Raw genomic sequence first — 26,997 nt, forward strand, 5'->3', positions numbered from 1 at the left:
AGTGTAATTAATTTGTTTGAGTAATTAAAAATATATTTTTTAAAAATATAATTAAAAATAATTATATATATTTGTTTTGGATTAATTATGAATTCATTTTGGATATAATTTATTTTTATTAATTGACATGCATTTTAAATCTAAATATGCCACAGATTATTATATTATTATAATATCGTATTACGGCTGGGGAGAAGGAGCTTTTTTTCATATATTATAATTTTTTTTTCTTCTGTATAACAACTGATAGTTGAAGATTACATGCGTCTATTTTAAGATTAGTAGCAAGTGATTAACAATTCAAAATAGTTACGTATTTTACCCCCAATCATGCAATCAAATCCGGTCGCAAAGAGGCCTTATTGAGAGTAAAAAGGTTCACAATTAATCTTTAAACTATATTATTATAAGATCCATCCATAATGGATGGAACTGAATTGGCACCATAAACTTACAGACACTAAGTAGACTTTAAGAACTTGGATTTCCAAGATTACTTGATGAAAATGTTAATGATCATATTTGTCATACACCATCACACATAAGACCCAATGAAGTTTAAATACAGTATCCTATCAATTTCAACCCATATGAATCAAAATGAGAAATCATGTTGTGGGTTCCGCAGCCGGTTTGCCGGCGGCGTGCTTGCAAGGAACGCCTCCTGTATTTGGATTTTTCAACTCATTTCCAGCCACAAGAAAGAATGCAGTGTGCCTGAAAACCAATGACAAACATGCAATTTTATTCTAACAAACAATAGACAACCAGTGTAAAACTTGTTGCACCAAGCAACTTGAATTCTAAACAAATATAACTAATCGCTTGGGCATGGTTATAAATATCTTACAGAAGATAAAACAATAGATAGAGATGACAGGTGAGTTCAATATAATGTTGTAAACATTGGAAATGCGTACCTAAAGAAGTTCATCATTTTGGTTTTTGAGTCTGTGTCAATATCTTTCACGCTGTCTAATGCTTGTTGCATGTGGTTTAACCACCTCTCAGCAGCTTGGTGAGTTACGGGAAATGGGCGGTGTCGTCCAATGAGAGCAGGATGGCCTGCAGTCGACCAATAACAAAGGGGAAAAAATATATATATAACTTTAGTCTTTTAAATCAAAAAATGGAAAACCATATGAACAGTCTAAAAGTTCAACAACATATTTATCAAGCCTTATCTCACCATGTATAAGGTCAACTATATAAATTCTAGCTCACCGGTTATTTCAATCTCTAGGTCATATCTTCTCTAGGGCCTTTACAACTCAAAAAGTCTAAAGTCGAAGGATTGTATTTTTTTTGTTAATTTCAGAATCAATCATAAACTACACCAAAGAAGAAGAGTAAAGGGCAGTCTGAACTTTGGGTAGCATGACACGCCACCAATCTGAACTTGAAGGCCTAAAACATAGACAATGGAGAAAAGATCAATAGCCCATTAATAAGAACCCCATTTCCTAGGCCTCCTAAGTTGGATGAATAGATCAATTGGAAAACTCCTACTACTAAGAATCCCATTAGTACATGTTATGCGCTTTATTTAATCACCTAAGAGCAGGTCGTGACTTTAAACTCCTTGAGGCTTCATTTGGTAAAAAATGAAATGGTCCATTGCTACAAATATCCCAAAGCATTCGGTCCAATGGATTCTGCAATCAACTTGACTGTAACCAGTAAGAAAATTCCATATAGTGGAAGTTTCAAAAGGACAGTGCAATTTTACTTGCTGGCACAGATTATTGTTGGTTCTTGTAAAGACTAGACATGATTCCAGACTTCGTGTTCTTGGGGTAGTAAAAGTACGACTTCATGTTAACAACGGTGATAAAGATGTAAAATCTGGAACCTTAAGTGACTAACCAAACAGCAATAGAAAAGAATTGGATCTTCAAGACCTATAATGTATTGTCTCCTTCATTTTGTTTCCATTTTTCCTTTCCAGAATTTTTATTGATGAAAAGGGCATCCCCATTGCATGAAACTCTCTCATTTGTGAGGGTTGTGGGAGGTCATATTTGTACACAGCTTTTCCCCTGCATTTTCTGCAAAAAGACTCTTTCTATAACTCGAACCTGTGACATTTTGGTTACAAAGGAGCAAGCTGATTCACTGCCAACACCTGCCCTCTCCTAGAATTTTCGTGATCAGAACAATAAAAAAGTTTGAAAAAACAAATTTCCCAAAAAAGAAACAGATTGAGAAAGAGATGGGCAAAATATAAATTGACAAAAATGCTAATGTCAAGTTGGAAATTTGTTATGCTGGGTGCAGCACAAAGACTCTTGATCATCTTCAGCGGCTGAAAAAGGAAGCATGGTATACACACATCTGGGTCTAGGTGGAGGGAAAATCTGAGTCACACAATTAGTCAAACTCAAAGCTGAAGTTTTTGTAGCTGACTAGTGAAGGGGACTTTACATGAAAGCATATGTAAAAAGTGAAAGTATAAAAACTCATTCAACTCCAAACTCAAGATGTTTAAGCACTAATCAAAATAATTATACCGACAAATATTAAATGGACACATCATAGTTGTTATCACTGCAACAACACTGCCCATGCTTTATTCTCAGTTGGTGGGGTTTGGCTACATAGACTCTAATTTGCCAATCATCTTTCTCTACGACTATATTTTCTGAAATTCTATTATGGTCATGTCGTGCCTAAGAATTTCCCATTGAGCCCATTAAAAACCATAGTTGTCGCTGCAACTAAGCAGTGAAAAAGATTAGCATTTAGCACTCATCCATCAAGTCAATACCAGATCATTCTTTTGATCCTTGCTGTATTGTCTAGATCATTACTTCAAGTTAATGACAACAACCTATGAAGAAATGTCTTACCTAAGAACAATGGTTTAGTTTGAAACATAAACCAAGAAAAAGCAAATCAATTGTTAGCTTTTATGGAAGAATGGAGCTTCAAAATGAAATTGGGAACATCAGGATTCAGAAGTGTCTATGGTATATTCTACTTACAGAAACTGCAACAGAAGGAATATATGTAAAAGGGAAAACAACTATATCAGTTACAAGTTATAACAAATAAATTATAAAACAGAATTCCTCTAAATGTGTTACCCTTTCTCTGCGAATACAGGGGAGGACCTCCCATTCTCTGCACAAAGAACTCGTATTGATTCTGAATGGCATCTTCTTTCTTTGAATTCGCAAAAATTGTTCGAAACCACTCTTCTTCATCGTCATAAACCCTAATCCCATTTCAGAAACAAAACGCAACACCTTCAGATATACTTCAAAATAGACCTCAATTGAATGTAAACTACTTAAAATGAATCACACCCTTCTTGCATCCCAATATATTTTGAGGCTAGAGAAAGCAAAAAAGTTTGTTTTTCAAGTAATAATTTGTTAGTGCGTCCACAGAATCACCATTTCACCTGATCGATATTCTCATTACTCTCTGTTAGCAACTAACACAAAATTGAAAAAATAAATAAATAAACAACACTTAAATGCACATGACTCCCCTCCTTGCAAAGTCTAGAGGGTTTGTACTTGATATTCCCTTTGGTTTTCTGCAAATAAGATGTCTACATAATTTGAACCCGAACCTATGGCATTCCTGTCACGAAGGAACAACCTTACAATTGCTATTGAGACTCACTTTCTAACATAAAATTGCAACACAACAAATTAATAAAAAAACAGTCTCTGGTTTTCCGCTCGCATTCTCTTAGCAACCAAATAAAGTTCAACATGAACCATATCTTGTTTGGAAACCGAGAAAAACAGAGTCCGGATTTAGCGAGATCAGGGTTTTGAACTTTTGAGTTGGAAATAAGAAAAGAGACCCGAATTCTATCACAGTGATTCACCAAAAGATGAAACAATTTGGTAGATGGGATGCACTGAATAATTCTATGAAACAAGAACTTCCATTATACACCATCACAGATTCCCACGAAACATCAACCACTTACTCTACTCGATTGATGGCTGAGAAAATGCGCAGGAAAATCGACTCTTCTTCTATCCCCCCGAGTTTTTGATATTTTTTCAATCGAAAGAGAAAAAGACCTAACCTGTTATAGAAATTGGTGGAGAGGTTGACGAAAGTGTCGAGACCAAGCTTCTCAAAGAGGTTGGTGTCGTCAATAGCGAACGCGTCGTTCCGGTCCACGCCACTCCACTCCGACGCCTTATCCTGTAGCGATTGCATTCTGCCTTTCCTCTCTCTTCTCTACCGTGACTGTGAAAGAATGACACTGCGACGAAGCTAGAAGGAGAAGGCGAAGACGACGACATATATGGCGTCTCGCGACGGCTCATGCTAGAAATACTAGCCCGTGCTCGAGCTCATCCAGCCCCTGGTGAGTCCGCCAGAATAATGATTTCCATCCGATTTAATTGACCGATTAAATAATTTTAATAAACAAATTATTAAGCCTATTCAAGAAATTCTCATCATAAAACTGTCATTGACATAATTTAAAGCATCGAGATGTCAAGGATAAGAGGTTGCACAGGAAGAACCATGAGGCGAGCTCCATGGTAATTTTCCCTCGTTTTGCAAGGGAAGTGGAGGAATAATCACCTGCATTCGAATTCAAAACCGTGGGCTGTTTTCAATACTGTGGTCCGTAAGTGTCTTTCTCCCAAAAATGCTGGTGCATGGTGACATGGTGACCACATCATCTTGTAAGGAAAGTTCAACTCTTATTTGGATGAGTGTTGTTTCATGGTTTTTAGTATTTGTGACTTTGATTATATTAAAAAAAATAAATTATGAATATAAAATTTTATTTTATTATATATATAAAAAATTAAATTTATCAGATTGACACCAACATATTATTTTTCTTATTATTCGATTTATGTCTCGAAAGTAATTCATTTTTTGTTCTTATTTTTTAAGGGCATAATTAATAAAAAACACTCATTATCTTTATTCTGTTCAAATATGAAACTTTTTTATTATTTTAAATTATATAAATTAACTATTTTTTAAAAAAAATCATTTATTCTCTTTCCTGTTTCATCATTAGACTATTTTATAATAAATATAAAATATATTCTCTCTTTATGTCTTTGTACCATAACCCACGTTAGTGGCTTTAGCCTTTAGTCATGCATTTTGTCATGAGTCCACTATATATGATTCTGTGTATTAAGAATTTTTTGAATTTCTTGTGTTATAAAAAATAAATAAATAATTTTTTATTTATGATATTAGAAGGGAGAAGATGGAGAGGATATTTTAAGAATTTTTATAAAATTAAATATTTTTAATTAATAAGATGGGAATGTACTGCTTGAAAGTTAATCTAAAAAATATTAATAATAATATTTATAAAAATACAGGACCGGGTCGGATCGGGTCTTTACGGCCTGGAGCCTGGACGAAGGACGAGATGGGAAGAACACTGGACAATTGTATTTGGAAAATGTAATAAGAAAAGATTGAAAATTATAAAATTGTGAAATCGAGCAAAACCCTAACCCCCATTTCCACGACCGGCTGGCGTCTAACGCATATTGGATTATAATCTCATCGGCAGCAAAACCCTAATTTTCCTGTGATTTTCATGAACTCTCTTTTTGTTGTTGCAGAGAAGAAGACATCTATGTACTAATTTATTCATGCATATATGTACAAATAGATATACAGACAAAGAGGGGGTGAGGGAGATACAGAAGGCTCGATTTCGTGAATGGTGACGGTTGAATGCAGAGGAGAGATGGTGGAAGAGAAGGAGCAGCCGGTCAGGAAACGGCGGCGTCTTACGTGGGACGTCCCTCCGTCCGATCAACCTGAGGTTTGCTTTCGAACCGATTATCTCTCAAGTTGCAATGTTTTTTGGGATTAGAATTGGGGTTTCTTTTTCCTGAATCTAAAACTAGGTTTTTAGATGGATTTGGTGTTTCTGTTATTTGACATCTTCCGTGCGTCCTTCCTGCAGGCTAATGCACGGCCTCCGCAGTCAGCGGTGCTGCGTCGACACGTTTCGCCGCCGAGGAGGGACGATGATCGTGAGGGGCATTACGTGTTCAGTCTTGGGGAGAATCTCACTCCGCGATGTAAGGGCTTTATTTTCTTTAGGACGTCCTTTTGTTGCATTAGAATCGCTGGATGTGCATGTTGTTGTTTCAAACGCCTGTAGATATGAATGCTCAAAAATTTGAGTTTGGTTTTGCGAGTCATGTCCACGAAGGGAGGCATGCTACCCTTCTGAAAACTGAGTCAAAGACGCACACAAAGAAATACCCTGAAGCAACAACAATCCGCAATATCATGATTTAGGATTTTGACTGAAAATTAAAACTCACACTTTGAGAGTACAACGACAACAACAATAATTTGATATTTGCTGGCTTTACTATTTGTTTGATCTACTTGGTGGAAGAAGTGTTCATCCATGCAGATCTTGCATTTTTTTGTCCTCTAGTCAAGTTTATCCTTGTTCTCTTCCATAGACCAGGATGATACACTTTCAATATACTAGAGGTACAGAAGTTCCATTTAATCTAATCCTCATTATCAGCTATGTTTTCCTGTCTATTATTAAGCAGAAAGAACAATGACAACAATAATCAACAACCTTATTTTATTAAGCAAGAAGACTATAAAAAGAACCAGCCAAAAAAGGGTGCTCTCTGTACATGAGAGGCCCACCAAGCCTTGTTACAAGAAACTAATTAGTAATTGCATAGAGAAATCATACAAAAAAAAGAGAAAGAGAGTTTAAGGAAAACAGAGCATCCTCTCTAATCCCTTAAAAAGAAAATGAGAATTTTACAAATAGGATTCATTATAGAATCTCTCTTCTTCTTCTCATGCAAATACACTACATGATACTAAAAAGGAGTGGCCACCTAGGCAAGCCTGAAGCTCCGGTGAGGATAAACACAAATCCGGGGGCAAAAGGGCTCCATAATTGCATGTTTGTGTTCATTGTATACCAGTAATGATAAACTTAAGGCTTCAAATATCTAGTTATTTTACATTGTAAAAGTAGGGGGTCCAAAGACAGCCCTTCTGTTTATAAATGCCAATTCATCACTGACTGACCCTGTGTTTTCGGAGGACTAGAAAATGAAGGATAGAATCAAGAGAAGTAGTCCAAGCCAAAATTGCTGCCGAGAAGCTCTAACTCTACCGAGAGCTTTCTGTGAAAACTCAATCTTTCTTATCACATAGAGCCTTGTTGAACAAGCACATAATGGGCATGCTATCTTGTTTTAGGGTGTTTGTGCTGTCTTTTGCGTCTTTATCCTTAGGCTGGGTGTCTTGGAAGTTTGACTCAAGCTGTACCATTAATGGGATATGAAGATCATTTGGTTGGTCTATTTCTACTTGCACTCTCATTGTACATAGTTTATTGACTTGTTTGTGCTGTGTCTCTCCATTCTTGTTCGCTGGTTTTTTCTCTCTTATCCACTGGAACATTCTTCTATTTTTACTTGTCTTTTGACCTTCTCCTTCTTCTCTGTATTTTTCTCCTTCACTCTATCTACTGTTCTAGTTCTATATTGTTATTATTTGTATTTATTGTTTGTACCATTATCAAAAATTAGGAATTCAATTTTGGTGAACTTTGTTAATATTAATGTCTATATTACCCCCAAGGTCAGTGTCGAGAAGATCATGTGCGGCCTTCAAGCTACCCTGTAGACTCTATGGACATGCCTTATGGTTTTCAAACAATGAGGATTGCAATTTTCTGGATGGTCATATGGTATATTTGGAATAATTAGTCGGTCCCAAATGCTTGGGGCTTTTATCTCAAAGAGGAAATGAGATATAATTTAAAAAGTTACGTTACATTTGCTCTCTTTACCATAACACGTGATGTTTTCATGTGGGTTTTGACCTTATAGCTACAAACTCGGAATAATAGGTGGCTTTGTGGAGTTCTCTTTTTTGGTAGTGTTTGTGTAAAAATGACCATAGATCATCGTTTTATTGTAATAGGCGTCCTACTTGGGGATTTATCATATTGACATGTACTTAGCATTCCATTGATTTCCACATGTATGTCTATGGACTACTGCATGTTATTTGAAGCATTTCTATTTTCTCAACTCCTATTTCAAGATTGTGTTTGATGGATTTTCTTATATTTAGTGATAAGAAGCTGACATTACATCCAGGTACAACAATGAAAAAAAAAAAAGAAAAGAAAGAAAACTTGGAGTGTCAAGAACCAAAAGAAGAGCAAATGCATAGAGAGTCATTTTCATTTATAATAATTCTGAAAATCACTTCCCCATGCTGGTCTTTAAATTTCTCCTTTTTGGTGTAGTAAATTGATATTCCAAATTATGGCTCTTATATTTTTCTCCTGGATGGATTATAATTTTGTGCACAATATCTGCACTCTTTTGAATGACTTTTTCTTAGTTTATTTGTCTTTTCCATCTTTCTGTTATGGTAATGACTTTTCTAGACTTCCTTGCCCTGCGTAAAAGTTACCAGACGCGTTTCCCCTCTGTGTATGTGTGTGTGTTATGTTCATCAGTTCACGTACTCCATGGTGTGCTTTATGACCATGATTTTGTTAAAGAGATGTTTGGTTCAACTCATTTCTTGCTTGGCATGTTTAAACAGATAAAATTCTTAGCAAGATGGGTGAAGGTTAGCTGTCAAGTGCTCTGCTGTCTACGAGGTCTTATATTCTGTGATTCTCCTTGTGTTCATATCAGCAAATGGCTGTTTCTGTAGGAACTTTTGGTCGAGTTTTGGAATGTTGGGACCGTTGTACAGGAGAGTATGTGGCAGTTAAGGTGGTTCGAAGTATAAGGAAATATCGTGATGCAGCAATGATTGAGATTGATATACTACAACGTCTTGCTAAGAATGATAAAGGTGGATCGTGGTATGTTTTTACTTGTTCGTTATTGAAAAATTGTCTCTTTTTATGGTATATGAATGAGAAGTATTTCTATTTTGTTTTCTTATATGTATAACTTTGGTTCATTCTCTGTTGTGCAGCTGTGTGCAGATTCGAAATTGGTTTGACTACCGTAATCATATATGCATTGTGAGTATTCAAATGGAACTTGTTCTATTTGTTTGATCCATTGCTTTTGCATTTATTTGTAATCTCTATGGTCATCTAAGCACGCATTGTTGCTTTATTTTCTAAGGATCACCGCTATAAAAGGTGCTTATGATAGGGAAACCTTTATCTTCCTGTAGGAGTAGTACCAACTTCTTTGAGGATATTTGATAACTTTTTCTTTATTCTTTCTCATTGTTTGTTGCATGTTTGACTACTCTCCTTGAACCTTTTGGTACTTTAAGAACTCTAAAAATGAATATGTCCAATTAATTTCTTGCGGTGCTTCAGATTGGTTTTTGATATGAACTTCATTCATGACACTGGAACTAAACAAAAACCTTCATTTGGATGCATTTTCTTTGGTGTTATCAGGTGTTTGAGAAGCTTGGACCAAGTTTATATGATTTTCTAAAGCGAAATAAATATTGCCCATTTCCTGTGGATCTTGTTCGGGAATTTGGACGTCAGCTTTTGCAATCTCTAGCATGTCTGTCAATTGTCCTTAGCCTTGCTTTATCTAAGATTTCTAATGTTTCTTCTCTGTTTCTAACCTGTTTCCAGAACTCTCTATTTTGGGCTGTTCTGTTGTTTGTTCAGGGAGAAGCACTCTATTCCTAATTATGTCCTTTTTTTGTATAACATATTTTGTATGCTTTATTATATCCGGCAGATATGCATGATTTACGCTTAATCCACACTGACCTGAAGCCAGAAAATATACTTCTTGTGTCTTCTGAGTATGTAAAGCTTCCTGGCTCCAAGGTATCTGGCCTCCATACTCAGAAGATAACGCATTTTATGGTTGGTTATGGCCCAGTGATTACATAATTTTCTTTTGGAATGGTACAGAGATTTTCAGATGAAACACATTTCAGGTGCTTGCCAAAGTCAAGTGCTATTAAGCTGATTGATTTTGGTAGTACTGTATTTGATAATCAGAACCATAGCTCGATTGTTTCCACAAGGCATTACAGAGCACCTGAGATTATTCTAGGTAACTAGTTGTTAAGCAGAAATGCAATCCTTCTGTTGTGTATGTTCATTTGAGTTGTGTCCTTTGCTCTAGTGGGACACCATTGTTAGCTTAAAAAAGAATATCTAGCTTCATCCTCTCCATTCCAATGATGGAAACACCAGAGTTGGTAAGATGGAAAATGCATGAGAGATGCATGGAAGTGTATGACACAAATTAACACTGCGTGATGGCTGCTGAACAAGTAATATGCTGTTATCAAACTTTTAAAAAATAAATGGACTCCAATTTTGTTCTGATATTCTTCTGATCAATTATCAATATAAGCGACCAATTTTCATTCCATTTGTTGATAGTTCTTTAAATATGAGGATTTGGGGAAGTTTTCCTATAGGTGACTTGTTCATACATTGTGTACTGACTATGATTTGACATGTGAGTGTTCTATTTTTATTTTTGTATAAAATACTCGATTTCCTTTAAAGTATTAACTACCAATAACTTCATTAAAGGGCTAATTTTAATTTGTATCAATAATCATTTTTAAAGGGCTGCTAAATAGTCAGACTGACCATAATTTAAATGCACATATGCATGCACGGGCACGGTAGAAAAACAGTCAAGACGTCCAATCTTCTTCTTTTATTTCTATTTCTCCTTCACCCCCATTTTTGTGCTGTTAACTGATGGGCAAGGTAATATGCAATTGGTCTGCAAGAGCCTAATTTGTTAACTAGGCAAACCTTATTTAAATTACTTAATGAAATAAAAAAAGACTATTCATCTTAAAAACATATTTGGAGCTTATTCTGGAGTATTAATTTATATTCATGTCCTCATAAATCAATATAGGTGCTGATTAGAAAATAGTTTTCCTGGGGTTTACTCTGAGTACCTCTGATGTTTTAGGATTTCTCGCACCACACAATCATCTAGCATATGTATTTGTTGCAGGACTAGGATGGACTTACCCATGCGACTTGTGGAGCGTTGGTTGCATACTTGTTGAACTTTACTCGGTTAGTTGTTGTATTGTCTGATGATTTTAGGACATTGTTGGTACTTTGAGTATGTGATCATTAGTCAGAAATTGCCAACAAGTGTAAAATTGTTTCAGGGTGAAGCATTGTTTCAAACGCATGACAACTTGGAGCATTTGGCCATGATGGAGAAGGTTTTGGGACCCTTGCCAGAGCATATGGCTCAACGGGCTAAGTAAGCCAAATTTATCAAATTTATGTGATTTAACTTATTCTATGTAGGCTGCAGGATAGATGATTCCTAACCTCATCTGTGTTGTTGCATTATCCTATTTAATTTTGATATATATTTTGGAACATCAATTTTTGAGTTGGCTTGTGGATAATGTTCTGCAGTCGTGGCGCTGAGAAGTATTTCAGGCGAGGCCCACGACTGAACTGGCCAGAAGGAGCTGTCTCTAGGGAGAGTATCAGAACAGTGAGTAAGCTGGACTGTCTCAAGGTTGTGAGGACTGCCCTCCTCTCCTCTTCCTCCTCCTCTTTATAGCCTTTGGAGTATGGCTTTTATGCTTTCTTTATTCTAATTGTTCATTTAAGCCCCCCCGTTAATAGTCAATGTACAATCTGAAATGCAGAATCGAGTCTCGAAACATGTAGACTGCTCTAGATCTTCTTCCCTCGTCGACTTGTTGCATGGTTTGCTAAAGTTTGATCCAACAGAACGTCTCACAGCCCGGCAAGCCCTTGACCATCCCTTTTTCAAGACTCCATGACAACATGCAATCAACATACTCCACCGCGTTGGCCGATGAACGCAGAAGAGATGGTAGCTCAGTGCAATGCTGCAAATCGTAGTGTTTGTGTAGCGTGTTCATCTTCTCTAGATTGCGAAGCGACCATGACCAGATGGAGCAGCAACGCAGATGACGCAGCGATAGCGGTCGATAGTCTTTCATTTCTGGCCAAATTTGCTTCTGTAATCGCTATAAGTTCCTGGTGAGCCATGGCCCCATGTTAGTTATGACCATGAACCTGCAGTTGTTCAGCTGCAAGGAGAGCTAATCGTGCTATCAACATTTTCTCTTGTTGCAATTGCTGACACACTTTATAAAATATGGTGGCGCTTTACGTTATTAACATTTTATTTTATTTTATCACATTTTCTGTTGAGTATTAATTTATGTTAGTTTATTTTGCCATTTTTAAAATATAGTAGCTAAGTTGCTCTAATACCAAATAACAATGGTTTTTTTAAAAAATTAAATAAATCATTATATTATTAAATTTTGTGGTCACATTAGCCATTGTAGTAATATTTTTACTGGCACTTTATATTAATATTTTATATATTTGTATTGATATAACCCAAAATATAATATAAGTATCGTTATAAATATAAAACTTTAGTGTCCAAATAGCATTTTTGTATCATTTTAACATTGTCCAATTGTATTTTAATTTTTTGAAAGATGCCAATTGCAAACACGAGGCACCAAATTGTAATTTCTCTTTTAACTTTTGTCAATGATTTCTATAGATATAACAATCTATGATGTGTGAAAAAGTCTCAGAGGTACCATTTTGACAATTTCAAAATATTCTATCTTTTAAAGTGCTGAAAATCGGCCCAAAAAAAAAAAAAAATTGTTCAGCCCTTTTTTGCAATTTCATAAACGTTTTGGGCCATTTTGGAATAAGTTGAAAATAATGCACCCACGAGGTTTGATATGCTGCCCTAGTCTCTCTGTCATCATCCCTTTATCATCGTTTTCCCTTGCCGCCCGGTTGCTTGGTGCTCGGCGTTGCCGTCGATTCACAACTCCGATTGTTGGGTGCTGCTGTCGATTCAAAAATACAAAATGGGCTGAGCCGCTATCGATTCACGAACACGAATCGACGTTTCAGTTCTCGGTGCTGCCATTTCCGTGCAACGCGATTCGATTCACAACTCCGATTACTTGATGCCAACGTCGATTCACAAACACAAACTCTTGGCTGAGTTGGCTCTTCGATCAGCAACCGGCGTCAACCATCCGGCTTCTCCCTGTATGTGTTTATTTCAGTTTTATTGTATTATTATGTATGTATATATATGACATGTATGTATTGATCTCTGTTACATGAATGCATCGTGTATGTATATATACTTATTATATAATCTTATGTAAATATATATATAATACTTATAGAATTTATGTTTATATCTGTTCCAATGCATTATAAAATTTATATTTGTTTTTAGATTAAATAATTATTTTTATATTAAAAATTATATATTTTTTATTTATGTAATTTTGCTGCGTTTTTGTTTTTTTTTTTAAATATTATTTTTTTTAGCCGATATGCAATTTACAGAAATAGGAACGGGGGACAATTTCAGTCAACCGATCATCTGCAACCAAAATGGTCAACAGGTCTAAGTAACTGTCGACGGATTGGCACGCCGATCAGTTCTCAACCTGTTGATCGGCTTAGGCCCTTGATCTAGCTAACAGCCTCTAAAGTAAAGTTGTCTCTTTGATATTAAAAGTACTTTTTAAGTATTTTAGGATTTGGAGTACTCTCTTATCTGATCTATTTTCTATTTCCGTTTTCCTGTAAAATAGACAGCAATTCCCTTTCAATCTAGGGGTATTTTTCACTTGGATTCGCATTCACATAAAGACTCAAACTTCACAGGAACCTCTTCGAATCAGAGCAGGCCATATCCTTCCAAAGACCCTAAAATTGAACAACAATTAGGAGGAGGCAGAATGGCTTTCAGGTCCAAGGAAATGATGAAGAAGATAATGAAGAAGATAGGAGGAGAGAAGAACTTGGCTCCTGGGGTCAAAGAATCATTAAGGAGATCCGTGCCTGACAGCAAGGTGGTGATGGGAAGAGCTCACCGCGGACTCTTCGCGGGTCGCCACATCCAGTTCGGCAACCGCGTCAGTGAAGATGGTGGCAACAAGTCCGTACTCTCTCTCTCTCTCTCTCTCTCTCTCTATATATATATATATATATATTGTTCTACTCTCTCTCTCTGTGCACATATGTTCGTATGCACCGAGTCTGCAATTACGAAGGTTTCTGTAGTTATTTGGAGAAATTTTGCTGGTTTTTTTAAGCCTGGGAGAATTCTGCATCTATATAACATAGCCATCAACATATACAAATATTTTAATATTCATATATAAGTTCCTTACGAAGGGAGAAGAAGGTGTAATGCCTGGAGTGAAGGGTAGTTTAGAGGACATTGATTAGAGAATTTGGCATCAACATTGAAGTTCTTTGTTACCTCTGTTAAACTATTGAAGCACGTACCTGTTATACCCAAACATAAGGTGCTATTTTCTGATTCTCATATTTGCTTTTGGGTTTTACAGTGCAGAAAGTGACTGAATCTGTAAAACCCTAAATTATTAGAGAACTCCCTTTGATTTTAGATTAATGGGAGAGCATTTATTGGTGGAACAAAAGTCTTTGAAATCTCTTGCCCTTTCTTAACTACTGTTGCTACTGGCTCTTCTCTGTCATGAATTTATATGCCTGTCAATTTGTATATATGCAATTCAATTTTGACAATTTTAAAACTAATACAATTACAAATTAAAATGACATACAACCTAACTGTAGTTCACTGAGCAGACCTCTAAGAATCAAGGAAAATAAATTAAGCATATAATCGGAAGATGGAGCCTACCAAGTGTAGTCAAGTCAGGTCCTATGCTGTAGAGGTGATGAGGCAATGACTCTAAAATCAACTGAGAATCTGAAAATTTTATAATAACAACGAATGAGTCCGATACACATAAAAATTCAATTAGCAGATCAAATGCAATACAGTGTAATAAGGGCAAACAAGCACTTTTTTTTTTTTTTTTGTGGAAGACTTTTTCTTGCAGAAAAATGTTGAATGTTCATGTGCACAGTGTGTTCTTGTGCTAGCATTGATAATATGGATGCATGGCGAGCCAATTGATAGATACAAGTTCGTGACTGGAACAAGTTAGTGAGCATGTTGGTTCAAAATCCCTATTGTGCGCTTGTCATATTATTCTAAGCATCTCAATTCATGTTGATGTATTCATAGATGATGTTGCTTAATATTCTTCCTTAAAACTTTTTGTCCATAAGAAAGACGCTTTCTGAATTCCTTAGTAGGATTAAGATTGAGGAAATATACTTTGGAAAAACTGAATTTACAGAATGGATTCCTAACACCTGTGTGCGTCGATGATTGATGTTTACCATGTCTTTCTCTTTTAAATGATATTGAGATGAGATACACTCAATTGATATTTCTCATAAAAATAAAAATAAAAAACAAAAGGATGAAGCCTCTGGGTACTAGTTGGTGATGAACCTAACTTACCAAGGAGGTGCAACTAAGCATCGTAAGCTGCCAAATCCAATTATCTGTGTAAAATTTATCCTCTATTTTTTTTTTTTTTTACATGTTAGCCTTTCCACGTTCTTGGAGACTGTGCAATATTTTTGGATGAAAAGTTGTTTATTCACTTGATATTTTGGTAAGACTTATATGACAGGTTAACTTTTGGAGGCTGAGAATTCTCTGATTTTATTCTAAAAACCCTAAACTTATTTTCTGAACTCATTTTTGTTCTAAATCATGTAGGCAACCACCTAGTGATGATGAGATGATGATGTCATGTTTCACAAACGTGATTTTAGAAGAGGATTTCCACAAACATTGAGAACATATATGGAAAACCCAATTTCATTGAAGAAGTTGACAGGAAAAACTAGAAATTTGGTCATGGACAGAAAAGAGGATGCTTTTGTGTCTTATAACTTGACAGATAGAAATCCTAAATTAGCTGTTGAACCCTACTTGTTTATCTCACGTTTCTTTCTTATATTGAAATTTTGTTATATACTTGCCATGTCCTACTTTTATAATTCATTAGATTAGATTGCTTTTTGGGTTGCAAAACTTTGGTTTGTTTCCAATCTTCTGCTAGCTGATTTAAATTGTAGTGTTGGAGACAAAGTGCCCCAGCTTGGGTTTGGTGGTGAGAGTTGTCTTCTTTAGTTCAGCTCTCTCTCTCTCTCTCTAGCTTGTTTCTTTTCTAATCTGAATTTTTAGCACTCTCCTTGGTTGCCATCCGCAGTATTTTTGAAGTCATATATGTATATGTTCCCGATATCTCCTAAAAATTTGGAATTTGTGTTTTGGAAATACAGCCAGTGAAAGAAATATGTATTGATTTCTAAAGAATTAATCTACTAAATTTAAAATGGCACAGTTCGCTTGAGGGTTTTAGGCCTACAGACATTCTTCAAAAGCATGCCTTTTAAGATAGAATGGGTTTGGGATTAAGTTTAAAATGACATGGATTTGGTAAAAATAGACTTGTATTTGCAGACATGCGTCCTAAATGCCAAGGTTTGGGAGTTAAGTATTGAATAACATGAGTTTTGCTCTAAGGCCTTGTACAGGCCGTGTTAGGTGAAAATACTTGAATAAACATGTTTTTTCCCGATTTGAATCTGAATAATAAACTTGTACTTCAAAAATTGTATAGGTTTGCAAAATAAGTTTACCCTGCTTGTGTCTGGGAAAACAACTTGAAAAATACATAGATTCTTATCTTGATATTTCACTGAACTTATCTTTACATATTAGTTCTTCTATTATTCAGAAAGTGACCGGAAAATGAATGGATTATACTAATGCCCAATTGTGGAAATAGGACAAGGAGGACGTGGAAACCCAATGTGCAGGAGAAGCGGCTCTTCAGTTACATCATAGATCGGCACATTCGTGTAAAGGTAACAACCCATGCCCTCCGTTGCATAGACAAGGCAGGTGGGATTGACGAGTACTTGCTGAAGACGCCATACCACAAGATGGACACAGAGCTGGGCCTCTTATGGAAGGCCAAAATTGAGAAAATGTACGAGGAGCTCGGGGAGATGGAGGTAGTTTTCTTTTCTCCCGAGGATGAAGCCAAGTTCGAAGAGGGCTTTAAAGAAATGAAACTAGCTGAAAGGGGAGCTCGTAGGGAGGCGAGAAGACAGATGTATGGATGGTCGGGCAAACCAGAGCAGATCGAAAGAGGAAGAACAGATGTTGAAAGCAAAGCAGAGGAGTCGCATGGAAATGATCCCGAGCAGCTGGTTGCTAACTCTTAGATCCTCCCTTCCAATCTTTTTGGCTGTCGAGTTTTGTTTCTCTTCAAAGTCTTGCTGCCTGTTTCCTCTCCCAGCATTGTGAAGAATGATGTCATAATGTTGGATTTTGGGTTTATCTTTTGCCGTTCTAGTTTGTCACTGCTGCTGGCCAGTCATTCTCTTTCAGCCACACATTATATATAGGTTGAAGCTGTGTTTCTATGCATTTGAAATTATGGAGAATAGCATGCAATGCGTCCCTCTTAGGTTCGAAGGTGAAATCTCTCACCTTAAAGGCTTTCTTGCAGTTGAGTCTCAAAATTTCTGTAGGAGGAGTTAATCATGAAATCTAGCGATGTGACTCGAGCACGGGACTCCAATCAGCTATATAGTGGCTACAAGTCCAAGGGCTCCTTAGATTCTAACTCATGTACCAGCTCAACCGCTAGGTTATGCCCACGGAGGCGTAATGCGTCCCTCTTTTTGCAAGAAAATGGACCCCACCAATCTTTTCATTCTTCATATTATTTCAATTCATAGTTGAATGAAAGGTTAATAATATTTATTGTTTTATTCTTTAAATTGTTTATTGTTTTTAACGTGTGGAGGGGTTAGCTCATTGTTTTTATCTTTCTTATCTTCATTCATATAATTCTTTTTTTTTATCAATGTGTAAATAAGTTGGTTTAATTTTTTTACTAAAATTTGTTAAATTTTCAAGCTTAATTCATAACTAATAACATACAATGAATGTATAATTAACTCCATTAAATTTAAAGGGAGGCACATTTAGAGTATTTTATTAAACATATATCTTTACAAACAAATAATTTGTTTAGATTAAACTGACCTTCTTAGCTCTAATCCACGGGCCCACCCAAAAAATATCATTAAATTAAATTTTATCATTGTAACAGAGAGAATAAAGATAATAAGTAACTCTTATGTAAAATAATATAATTTATAAAAAAATAAAAATAAAAATAACTAGTTAACTCGTGATAATTTTATTGTAAAAATTTTAAAAATAAAATATCACCCAAATATAATATAATATTTATATTACAACACGAGAATATCTATTTCGCTTCACTACGTCTACGTGCGATTGATTTTTATAAATTTTAATTTAATTTTGTAACTCTTAAATATATAAATGTTAATAATAATAATAATAATAATATAAATTTGTTTTTCTTTTTATTTTTTAGCAGAATTTCTCACCTTTCACCGCCTTCTGTTAGCGGAGCTTACCGCTCTCTCAAACGCTTGCTTTGGCTTTGCGTTCCAGTTCGCTCGCCCTCATTTCTCAACTCTCTCAGAGCAGTGCCTTCTCGAGGAACGAACGGAGCGGCGATGGCGACGGACGTCGTAACTAATTCCGACCGATTCAACAACTTCTTCATGGAGCTCGAGTCTCGAAAATCCCTCCTCACAACCATGACTCAGCTCTACAAAACCCTAACTGACCATTTCTCGTCGTTAGAACAGTCTCTCTCTGAGAAATCGCAAGCCCTTGAGTCGCAAATTGAAGCCTTCGATGCGCAGACCAAGGAAACTCTGGAGTCGCTGGAGAGTCGCGACAAGGCCATTCCTGAGCGGGAATCGGCCGCCGCCGCTCGCATCGAGGAGCAACGGAAGGCGGCGATTTCTGAAATTGAAGGGGAAGCCAGCGGAGGAGGAGAGAGGAGTTTGTCGGAGGTCTTGAGAATTTACTGCCGGAGGATGGACGCCAAGGGGCTGGTGAGGTTTATGTTGTCGAAGAGGAAGGAGTCGTCGGCGCTGCGGGGGGAGATTGCGTCAGCGGTGGAGGAGGCGGTGGACGCAATGAGGCTGGTGCTGGACGCGCTGGAGGAGTTTGTGGGGTTGAAGGTGGAGGCGAAGGCTGGGATGGCGGACAGGCGGTGGGCTTGTGGGTTGTTGATTCAGGTAGTGGTGCCGTTGGGTGAATCCAGTGGCACTGTGGCGACCAGCGTGAGGGAGAGGGCGGCTGGTGTTATGGAGAAGTGGAAGGGACTGTTGCAAAGTGCAGAGAGCGGTGCGGCTGGAGCTGGGGCAGGGGAGGTGACAATGTTTCTGCAAATGGTGGTTGGGTTTGGGTTGAAGGAGAAGATGGAGGAAGAGTATCTGAGGAAGTTGGTGGTCGATTTTGCGACAAGGAGGGATATGGCAAAGATTGCCGTGGCTTTGGGTTTTGGGGATAAAATCAAAGGTTTGACTCTTTCTAAAACCTCATCGCATTTGTGCATTTTAAAGCGAGAGTTGATACTAATATTGCAGTGTCATTGTTGGATATGAACTTTATATTTCTATTGTTTTGAAGGTCTCATAAATATAGGCATCTTCTGTTCCTCTACAATAGGTACAATATCTAGATGCTGTAAGTTATACGTAATTCACATGTGATATTTAATTGGAATGGAAAATACTTAAATTTGGTTTCTGACTTGTCATCTTTATCCAAGAAGCAAAAGTAAAATATTGACTGCCATTAAAATAATATACAATATTTGAATTTATATTTAGAAACCAAGTGTTTTGACATTGCGTTAGTTGTTAGATTGAACTCATTATTGCAATTAGAAGGGGTGGGGTTGTGTTAGGTAGCCAGTAGCCAGTAGCCAGTGTAAAAATCGTTAGATCAAATTACATGAATTCTAGATAAGGAGCAAATAGTTTGGGAGTGACCCTCTTAACAATATGTTGTGTTGCTCAGGTGTAGATAATGATCTAAGGGGTTGCTACATTGGTACATAGATGTAGTTTTAAATTTATAACAGTTTTTGCATTTCATAGGCGAGTGCAAGTTGAGAAGTTAGTTTAGAATCATAAATTTAAATTAGGGGTTAAGCAAATGTGGATTGAATTAACTATTGCTATTTGAAATACAGTGAAAATGGTTCTTGCAGAGTCAAAGGGGAAGTCCCAATTCAAGGAGAGTCTCTTTAGTGGAATGAATAGGTAGAATATTAAACAAACAAAAAAATTAAAAAGAACTTGCTACAAGACTTAACATAAATGAAAGAAAATCTAAGGACTTATAATTTAGCTAAAAAAATAAACAAAGAAGGCAGTTAGTGAAGCAAAGTCAAAAGATCATGAATATTTATATTAATGACCTGACACAAAAATGGGAAAAGATATATATAGACATGCACACCATGAGGTAGGTTCGTGCATCAGGTTCACCTTTTGTTGAGGAAATCGATGCATATGTGCTTTGAGAGGAGAAAGTGCTGTGAGTGTGTATTGAGGTCGAATTTGTAGATATATATATATATGTATATATATAGATATAGATATATCCATGAAGGTTGGATTCCTGGAAAGAGACTTGTCGAGTGTTGTTTTAGGGAGACAGAGTTGCAAAGAGAAATTCCTGTACTTTTTTAACAGTGTTGGTAATGGAATGGATGTCTATGAAGAACCTTAAATGCCAAAAGTAAACCATAGGGAGTTTGGGTGAAATTTAGGAAAGATAAAATTATAATAAGATTATTTTAAGGTTAGATAAAATTAGAATAAGAATATTCTAAGGTCAAAGTGACTCCTATTGAAGAAAGATGTGTGAGACACAATATGCACATGGTTTGGTCATATGAGAAGAAGACAACTAGATGCCATTGATGGAATGAAACAAGTATTTACTAAAAGAGGAAAAGGAAGACCAAGAAAAACTTGCTGAAAGATTCTTAGGTTTATACACGATAAGACAACATATAATAAGATTAGTGAGATATAATTCATGGAACTGATCCCACATAGTATGATTAAGGCTGATGTGTTCTTGTAAGGCTTACTTATAAGGATGAGTCACGATAGCAATAGTAACGTCGCCCATTTATGACTAGAAAGTCATGGTTCAAGTTCTGTAAACAACCTCTTTGCAAAGTGTAAGATTGTGTAAAAAAATGACCCTCCCTCCACCTTCACAAAGTGAGGAGCCTTGTGCACTACGGGTGCCCCTTTTTTTTATTGTGACTCATGGTAAAATTTTGAAACTAAATAGATGTGACCAACATTATTTGAAATTCTTTAGTAGTTGTGTCTTACTTATGACCAAAGCATCTATGTCAAATTTGATACTCCCCTACTACGATGGTTTGTGTGGTTGTTCCACTCCCAAATAGGCAAACATTCTCTAAAATGAAGCATGTAGGAATATCAAAATTCTAGATTGAAATCGTTCCTCAATTATGAGGAGCAAAAATGGTAAGATATTGTTTATTCTTAATCATCTCATTGATAAAAATCCTTGCACACATTTTTTTTTTGGATGACCATTTTCTTCCATATTGTGCCATTTGCATTTGCTTGCAATGTTTTAATTGTTTGAGCTAGTATTAGCTTTCTTCCATTATTAGGATGAATTTTCTTTCTAAAGCGTTCAAGGTATTTTAAAATTTTGTTTACCACATAGTGTTGATTTTTCCGTACTTATAAGGAAAAATTACTATCGTTGGGTATGCAAACGAAAATTGAGAAAGATGCCTATTTTTTTAAGGTAGAGAAGGTATTTTTTTCTCACTTTTTGAATTATTAACCACCCTTTGTTTATATCTTTCACACAAAATTTACTACTTAAATACAAAAGTTTAAGTAAACTAAGCGACAATTTTTTAGGTGCAACAACAAGAACAATTACAATTACAATCCCAAGTCTTAATCCCTCTAGACAGGGGCGACTACATGAATTCTAGACCTCCAACCATCTCATTAATGTATTATTAATTTGTTTCTTAATGATCGTATTATAAATTCATTTAATCATATATCCAAAACGAATGCTCCAATACCAGTATTGGTAATGCACCATACCAATAACAAAATTGATACTTTGTCCAGTAAGTAAATATGATCTATACACATTTAGGGAGGGATGTAAATGGGTCCCCAATTAACCCCATTTAGAATTCCCCCAATTAAAACAAGTATGAAAATTCATAATTGGGGATATAGGCATAAGACTTATTTGAACATTTATTAAAACAAGTATGTAAATGGGTTAATAGTTCGAATCTGAAGAAAATTTGACTACAAATTTTACCTAATTTTTTATCATAAAAACTGGAAAGAACACTAAGCATGATGGTTTTAGCATATAACCTTTCATGGTTTTCAGCAAGTGCAACGTCAATGGAATAAGTTAAATTTAATGGCTTTTCATGCATAAATTTGACCCTAATCTTTTTACCATAGGGGGTTGTGTTTTTTCTTTTTTGAATACCACACAAGATTCGTATATCTTTCTTTATCCATCTTTTTACCAAATCTGTTATAGATCACTCTGTCATAGGCCAGGGAAGAGATTGTGTGTTTTAAGCCATAATCAAATTATGTGCTTTTGTGAAATCACAATGGAAAAAGAATATAATCTCACCTTTCTTTTGGGGGTCACATGTAATGGCCAAAAAGAGGCTCAAGATTGGCTTGGATCTTGGGATAGAGATGCCAATCAATCAACTTCTCTCTCTCTCTCTCTCTCTCTCTCTCTCTCTCTCTCGTGTTCTGATTTTATATTTGAATCCTTTGTCTGTATTTGCATGCATAAAGGTGGACTAAATACATGCGATTCTTGAGTAGTTGGGGGAAACAACAAAGCATGTATATTTGCAAGAATTTTGTAAGTTATACAATAACACCAAGCAAGAATTTGAGTTGTGGAAATGCCATCTTTTCAAGAAGAAAAACAAGTAGATGATTGCATACAAAAATGATTCTACCCCTTCCCTTGCAAAGCGGAGAGCCTTGTGCACTAGAGATATCCTTTGTGTGAAGGAAAAAAATCATGCCTGCTGCCTCTTCCCTTACCAGTACATGGCATCTGTTGTGCATTGAAATGCACAACTACCTTCACCACAGCCATCATTACTTAAAACCACAAAGGGTTTCTTTATAATCAGGGATCAACCACATGTCACACTGCTTAATGACCGTTTCACTTCTTGGCTAGCTGTTGTCTGATTGTTTGTGGCATTGCAAGCCTACATCTAATATTCGGCCAACTCTATTGTTATTACCAATATTGAAATGCTTGAGCAAGACCATTAGTTCATTTACTCCCAATTGATTCCACCACTTTCTGGACGACCCTGCTGTTGTCCCACATCCATTCACTTTGCACTTGATTTAGGACCCAACAAACAAATTTATTTTGAATATGCATAAACTCTATGATGCATGGAAACATCTCAGGGGCGCAGTTTTGGCGTTCCCGTTTCTGAAATGCCAAAAACACCCAAAAAAAGTTTTTGGGTCGTATATGCAATTTCGGAAACATTCAAGCCCGTTTCTTAATATTAGGAAAATATCATAAACGCGTCTTCGATTCGCGTTTTTGTCCACAAAGAGGTTAGAGATGGAAAAAGTCTCATCTCTAACCTATTTTAAAGCTGCTGTTTGTTTTTAAAAGTAAGGAAATTTTTAAATTTATTGTTTGTATTATGTTTAATTATTTCTTTTTTTTAAATGTATTGTTTGTTTTTAATTAGTAAGTCAGTTCATAGATGATAAAATTTGTGTTTATGTTTGTTTGAATGCATTATGGAATTTATGTTTATTTTTTTATTGAATAACTATTTTTTTATAATTTTCTATATTAAAAATTATATTTACAAAAAAGGCCCCTATATATATATATTTTAATTTACTTGTTTCCCCACGTTTCAGTTTCGTACTTTTTTGGAAATTACCGTTTCCTCATTTTTGTTTCGTATTGCATCCGATTCTCATTTTCTTTTCCGTGCAACCTAGCATAAACTTTTCAGGTTGGAGGTCTAGAATTCACATAGCCAACCCCCACCTGGTGGGATTAAGTCTTGTGATTGTTATTATTCAGAAATTGTTTAAATTTGAAGGGAGTGCCATCAGCTTGGCAGTCATTAACCATCTGTAGTATAATCCTGAAGCTTGGGTTAATAGGAACACTTTTTTATTCTCTCTCAACAATTTTTTTTATAGATTATACAAGTGAATATCTTAAGCATGGACAGGCAATGTGCCTATGGATATTGATATGGTTTTTCTGATGTGCTTGAAGTTGTGTGCATATTACACCACCTCCATATGCTAAGTAAATGTGTTAGAATTTATTAGCTAATAAGTAGAACTATGTCCATTCAGGAGATTGTAAACTTGCTGCAGTGCTCCTTTCCATGTTAAGTTCATTTGGGGCTGTAGAGTAACCTTAGTTGGGCATGTTAACCAATTTTGTTCAGCTATTCTTGTTTATGATTGATGATGGTTTTGTTGAGCCCCATCACTGGTTAGGCTTAGTTGTCATTCACTTGAACTCAGCTTGATCAGTGGTCTTGTTCAACAAAAATAATCAGGTTACTGGAGCTGAAACTCATATTAGCAGCAACAGAGCTTGCTTGAGCTTAGCTCGTGATATAAACAGCTCAGGCTTAGCCTTCATGTTGGGTTTATTCAATTTATTGCTTTATTATTTGCATCACCTTGGTGAGCCATAACAAACCTTTAAGTTGAGATATCTTTTCATGGTTTAATTTTATATGTGCCCAGTCACATATTCTCATACGTTGTTACTTGTTGCTAGTATGCATAAAACCGAAAGGAACTGGTGGAATCGGCCTTCAATTAACAGACTAGTTTCTTTGAACCCCCTTCATTTGGTGGCACAGAATTGAAAATGAATTTGATTCGTTTGAATAGTCTGATGAAATTTGTCAGCATTGTTGCTCAGATATAATTGATGAATTGGTGAAGACTGGAAAGGAGATTGAGGCAGTATATTTTGTTCATGAGTCTGGCTTAAAAGAGCAGTTTCCTCCGGTTTCACTACTGAAGGCGTGTCTCAGAAACTGCAGAAAAAATGCCAGTAACATATCAAAGAAAGGAAACTACAGTTCGGCTGCAGTGGTGAGTGGAAGCAAACTATTGTATTTCTTAATTGAAGCTATTGGTCCAGTGTATCAATCATTGAAATTTTGGACCTTTACTATGAACGTCCCTTTTTCCAGATGAACCAAAACTTTTTTCCTTCACACAGCGTCCACACACCCCCCCTCCTTCATAGAAAATGACAGAAGGCTCTTTGCTTGATGCATTCTATATGTATAGAATATTATGAGACAGTGCTGTAAGTTCGAGAAAGGAATTCCTATGCGTGGTGGAACACTTAATTGGCATAGACTGTTTAAATCCCCCAGCAGTTTCGTGTCTGAATTGTCATCAGCCACATGAATAGCATTGGCACAGCATTGGCACTTCCATTCAAAATGTTCCTCTATTTGAATTTCATACAGAACCGATATAAACTTGATTTCGTGTTGTTCTCTGATTTTCAGGAAGAGGCCAACAACACAGAATTGAACACCACCAAAGCTATCATAAAATGTGTGGAAGACCATAAACTTGAATCAGAGTTCCCTTTCTCCATTGAGAGCCTAAAGAAGCGAGTTGCACAGATGGAGAAGGCTAAAGCAGACAAGAAAAAGAGCGCAGCATCCACAAGCAAGGGCTCCAAGCGGGCCCATGGAGGCGGTGGCAGGGGGAGTGGTCCTCTATCTTTCCGGCCACCCAAAGCAGGAAGATTTTCTAATTCCTCGCCTTCTTTCCGCAGCGGGAACCCTCCCCCATCACACCAGGCGGCAGCCATCAGGTTTTCCGCACCATACAACTATGCAGCTCATGGCATGTACGAGGGTCCTGCCACCGCCTCATATGCACCCGGCTATGCCGGAGCTCATGCTCAAGCCCCTGCTGCAATTCCTCAACAGTATCCCGTTCCTTCCCAGGACTATGGAGCCACTGGGGCCAGGGTTGCTGGATCATACGGAGGACCGGGATCATATGCAACGCAGACGAACTATGGCACATACGACTATGGCGGTGCAGCTGGAGCTGGATACTCATCATACACCCAGTAGGTACCTCTGGATCAGGATCCTCGCATTCGCCTGTTCATTACTTTTAAGGATTTGAAAACAATGAATGATACAACTGCTATCTATGTTTCTGTTTTGTAGAATTCACAAGTTACCATGTTTTGACAGGCGATCCCCCTCTCCTAGCATTTAGATGTTTATTTCTGTAAAATGCTTAGATTCTCGTTTCTAAAGTATAGACAAAAATTTTTACCCGATCTTGTTTTCTTGTGATAGATGTTTTGTTGGTAATGATACTAATATCTAAAGTAGAAGAGAAGTGTCACCAACTGAAATATGAAGGGAAACGGGAATGTGTGCTCTTCATTGTTTGATCAGAGGATGTTCTACTTTAGGATGTAGACCCAACCCTTAGGCGCGGTGAGATACAACTTTCAGTTTTTACTTTCAATATTTTGTGTTCAGTTTTCGTTCACTTCAGCAAGTGAAAACTCAACATGATGTTTCACAATTTTGCTTTATTTTAAATTTCATATTTGATTTTTATTTTTTTATTCTCTCTCCCACCCCTCTGGCATCCAATGACTGGAGACTTTTATAATACTTCTCAAAGAGTTTAGTGACTCTCAAAAAGAGTTTTTGGAGTCAATGAGTGTCGACTTCCAAGTAATTGTCAGTGACTTTTTAACCATATTGGGTTGCCAACAATGATAGGTGAAGAGGGGAAAGAACAAAAACAAAATAAAAATTGTGAAATCACACTTTTTTGTTTTTTTAAATTTTGAAGAGTTCACAAAATTTTTTAAGACAAAAGAATGAGCATTCAAAATTCATATTTTTTTTCATTATCAAAATAGTGAAAATTTATCCAAACCAATCCTAATTGCTGGGGTCTACAAATAGAATTTTGTCATCATTGTCAATGGAGATTAGTTAAAAGCAGAGCATTTTAAGACTTGATACACTAAATTATCAATTAAATTATTATGAACTTTAATTTACACAAAATTAATTTAAATTCATATTATAGAGAATTATATTTTC

At 36.2% G+C, this 26,997-nt stretch overlaps 4 protein-coding genes across 7 annotated transcripts; 3 read left to right on the top strand and 1 right to left on the bottom strand.

Annotated features, from left to right (window-relative positions):
- Positions 1–384: 384 nt before the first annotated feature.
- On the bottom strand, positions 385–4,258 carry LOC127812520 (two-on-two hemoglobin-3). The gene is made up of 4 exons (XM_052352929.1): positions 4,052–4,258; positions 3,087–3,217; positions 921–1,065; positions 385–717 (listed from the first exon to the last, which is right to left on the bottom strand). Exons 1-4 carry the CDS (start codon positions 4,186–4,188, stop codon positions 609–611), a joined length of 522 nt encoding a protein of 173 aa, XP_052208889.1. The 5' UTR covers positions 4,189–4,258; the 3' UTR covers positions 385–608.
- Positions 4,259–5,390: 1,132 nt separating this feature from the next.
- On the top strand, positions 5,391–12,161 carry LOC127812424 (serine/threonine-protein kinase AFC3). 2 transcript variants are annotated; one of them, XM_052352788.1, is made up of 13 exons: positions 5,391–5,545; positions 5,630–5,785; positions 5,930–6,047; positions 8,578–8,604; positions 8,692–8,845; positions 8,962–9,010; positions 9,404–9,518; positions 9,702–9,793; positions 9,881–10,025; positions 10,959–11,023; positions 11,122–11,219; positions 11,381–11,486; positions 11,620–12,161. In XM_052352788.1, the coding sequence occupies exons 2-13, from the start codon at positions 5,681–5,683 to the stop codon at positions 11,755–11,757; spliced, it is 1,212 nt and encodes a 403-aa protein (XP_052208748.1). In that variant the 5' UTR covers positions 5,391–5,545; positions 5,630–5,680; the 3' UTR covers positions 11,758–12,161. The 2 variants fall into 2 exon arrangements, with proteins under 2 accessions (XP_052208748.1, XP_052208749.1); XM_052352789.1 differs by lacking the exons at positions 5,391–5,545; positions 8,578–8,604 and having other exon boundaries at positions 5,755–5,785.
- Positions 12,162–12,727: 566 nt separating this feature from the next.
- Positions 12,728–17,330, top strand: LOC127812425 (54S ribosomal protein L24, mitochondrial). 3 transcript variants are annotated; one of them, XM_052352790.1, is made up of 3 exons: positions 12,728–13,030; positions 13,664–13,937; positions 16,684–17,330. In XM_052352790.1, the coding sequence occupies exons 2-3, from the start codon at positions 13,738–13,740 to the stop codon at positions 17,123–17,125; spliced, it is 642 nt and encodes a 213-aa protein (XP_052208750.1). In that variant the 5' UTR covers positions 12,728–13,030; positions 13,664–13,737; the 3' UTR covers positions 17,126–17,330. The 3 variants fall into 3 exon arrangements, with proteins under 3 accessions (XP_052208750.1, XP_052208752.1, XP_052208753.1); XM_052352792.1 differs by lacking the exon at positions 12,728–13,030 and adding an exon at positions 13,338–13,487; XM_052352793.1 differs by lacking the exon at positions 12,728–13,030 and adding an exon at positions 13,368–13,487 and having other exon boundaries at positions 13,591–13,937.
- Positions 17,331–18,351: 1,021 nt separating this feature from the next.
- On the top strand, positions 18,352–26,210 carry LOC127812423 (FRIGIDA-like protein 4a). The gene is made up of 3 exons (XM_052352787.1): positions 18,352–19,316; positions 24,810–24,985; positions 25,414–26,210. Exons 1-3 carry the CDS (start codon positions 18,461–18,463, stop codon positions 25,993–25,995), a joined length of 1,614 nt encoding a protein of 537 aa, XP_052208747.1. The 5' UTR covers positions 18,352–18,460; the 3' UTR covers positions 25,996–26,210.
- Positions 26,211–26,997: the final 787 nt, after the last annotated feature.

Source organism: Diospyros lotus, chromosome 11 (assembly GCF_014633365.1).
Source record: "Diospyros lotus cultivar Yz01 chromosome 11, ASM1463336v1, whole genome shotgun sequence".
Classification (NCBI taxonomy): Eukaryota; Viridiplantae; Streptophyta; class Magnoliopsida; order Ericales; family Ebenaceae; genus Diospyros; species Diospyros lotus.

What these genes read in the sequence shown, in the direction of transcription:
- LOC127812520 (XM_052352929.1), bottom strand. Translation starts at nt 4,188, where the DNA reads ATGCAATCGCTACAGGATAAGGCGTCGGAGTGGAGTGGCGTGGACCGG. An exon ending in TCCACCAATTTCTATAACAG is followed by an intron (nt 3,218 to 4,051) that starts GTTAGGTCTTTT and finishes AAATGGGATTAG; the next exon opens with GGTTTATGACGATGAAGAAG. An exon ending in AAAATGATGAACTTCTTTAG is followed by an intron (nt 718 to 920) that starts GTACGCATTTCC and finishes ATTGGTTTTCAG; the next exon opens with GCACACTGCATTCTTTCTTG.
- LOC127812424 (XM_052352788.1), top strand. Translation starts at nt 5,681, where the DNA reads ATGGTGACGGTTGAATGCAGAGGAGAGATGGTGGAAGAGAAGGAGCAG. An exon ending in GGAGAATCTCACTCCGCGAT is followed by an intron (nt 6,048 to 8,577) that starts GTAAGGGCTTTA and finishes ATGTTTAAACAG; the next exon opens with ATAAAATTCTTAGCAAGATG. An exon ending in ACCGTAATCATATATGCATT is followed by an intron (nt 9,011 to 9,403) that starts GTGAGTATTCAA and finishes TGGTGTTATCAG; the next exon opens with GTGTTTGAGAAGCTTGGACC.
- LOC127812425 (XM_052352790.1), top strand. Translation starts at nt 13,738, where the DNA reads ATGGCTTTCAGGTCCAAGGAAATGATGAAGAAGATAATGAAGAAGATA. An exon ending in AGTGAAGATGGTGGCAACAA is followed by an intron (nt 13,938 to 16,683) that starts GTCCGTACTCTC and finishes TTGTGGAAATAG; the next exon opens with GACAAGGAGGACGTGGAAAC.
- LOC127812423 (XM_052352787.1), top strand. Translation starts at nt 18,461, where the DNA reads ATGGCGACGGACGTCGTAACTAATTCCGACCGATTCAACAACTTCTTC. An exon ending in TTTTGGGGATAAAATCAAAG is followed by an intron (nt 19,317 to 24,809) that starts GTTTGACTCTTT and finishes ATTGTTGCTCAG; the next exon opens with ATATAATTGATGAATTGGTG. An exon ending in ACTACAGTTCGGCTGCAGTG is followed by an intron (nt 24,986 to 25,413) that starts GTGAGTGGAAGC and finishes TCTGATTTTCAG; the next exon opens with GAAGAGGCCAACAACACAGA.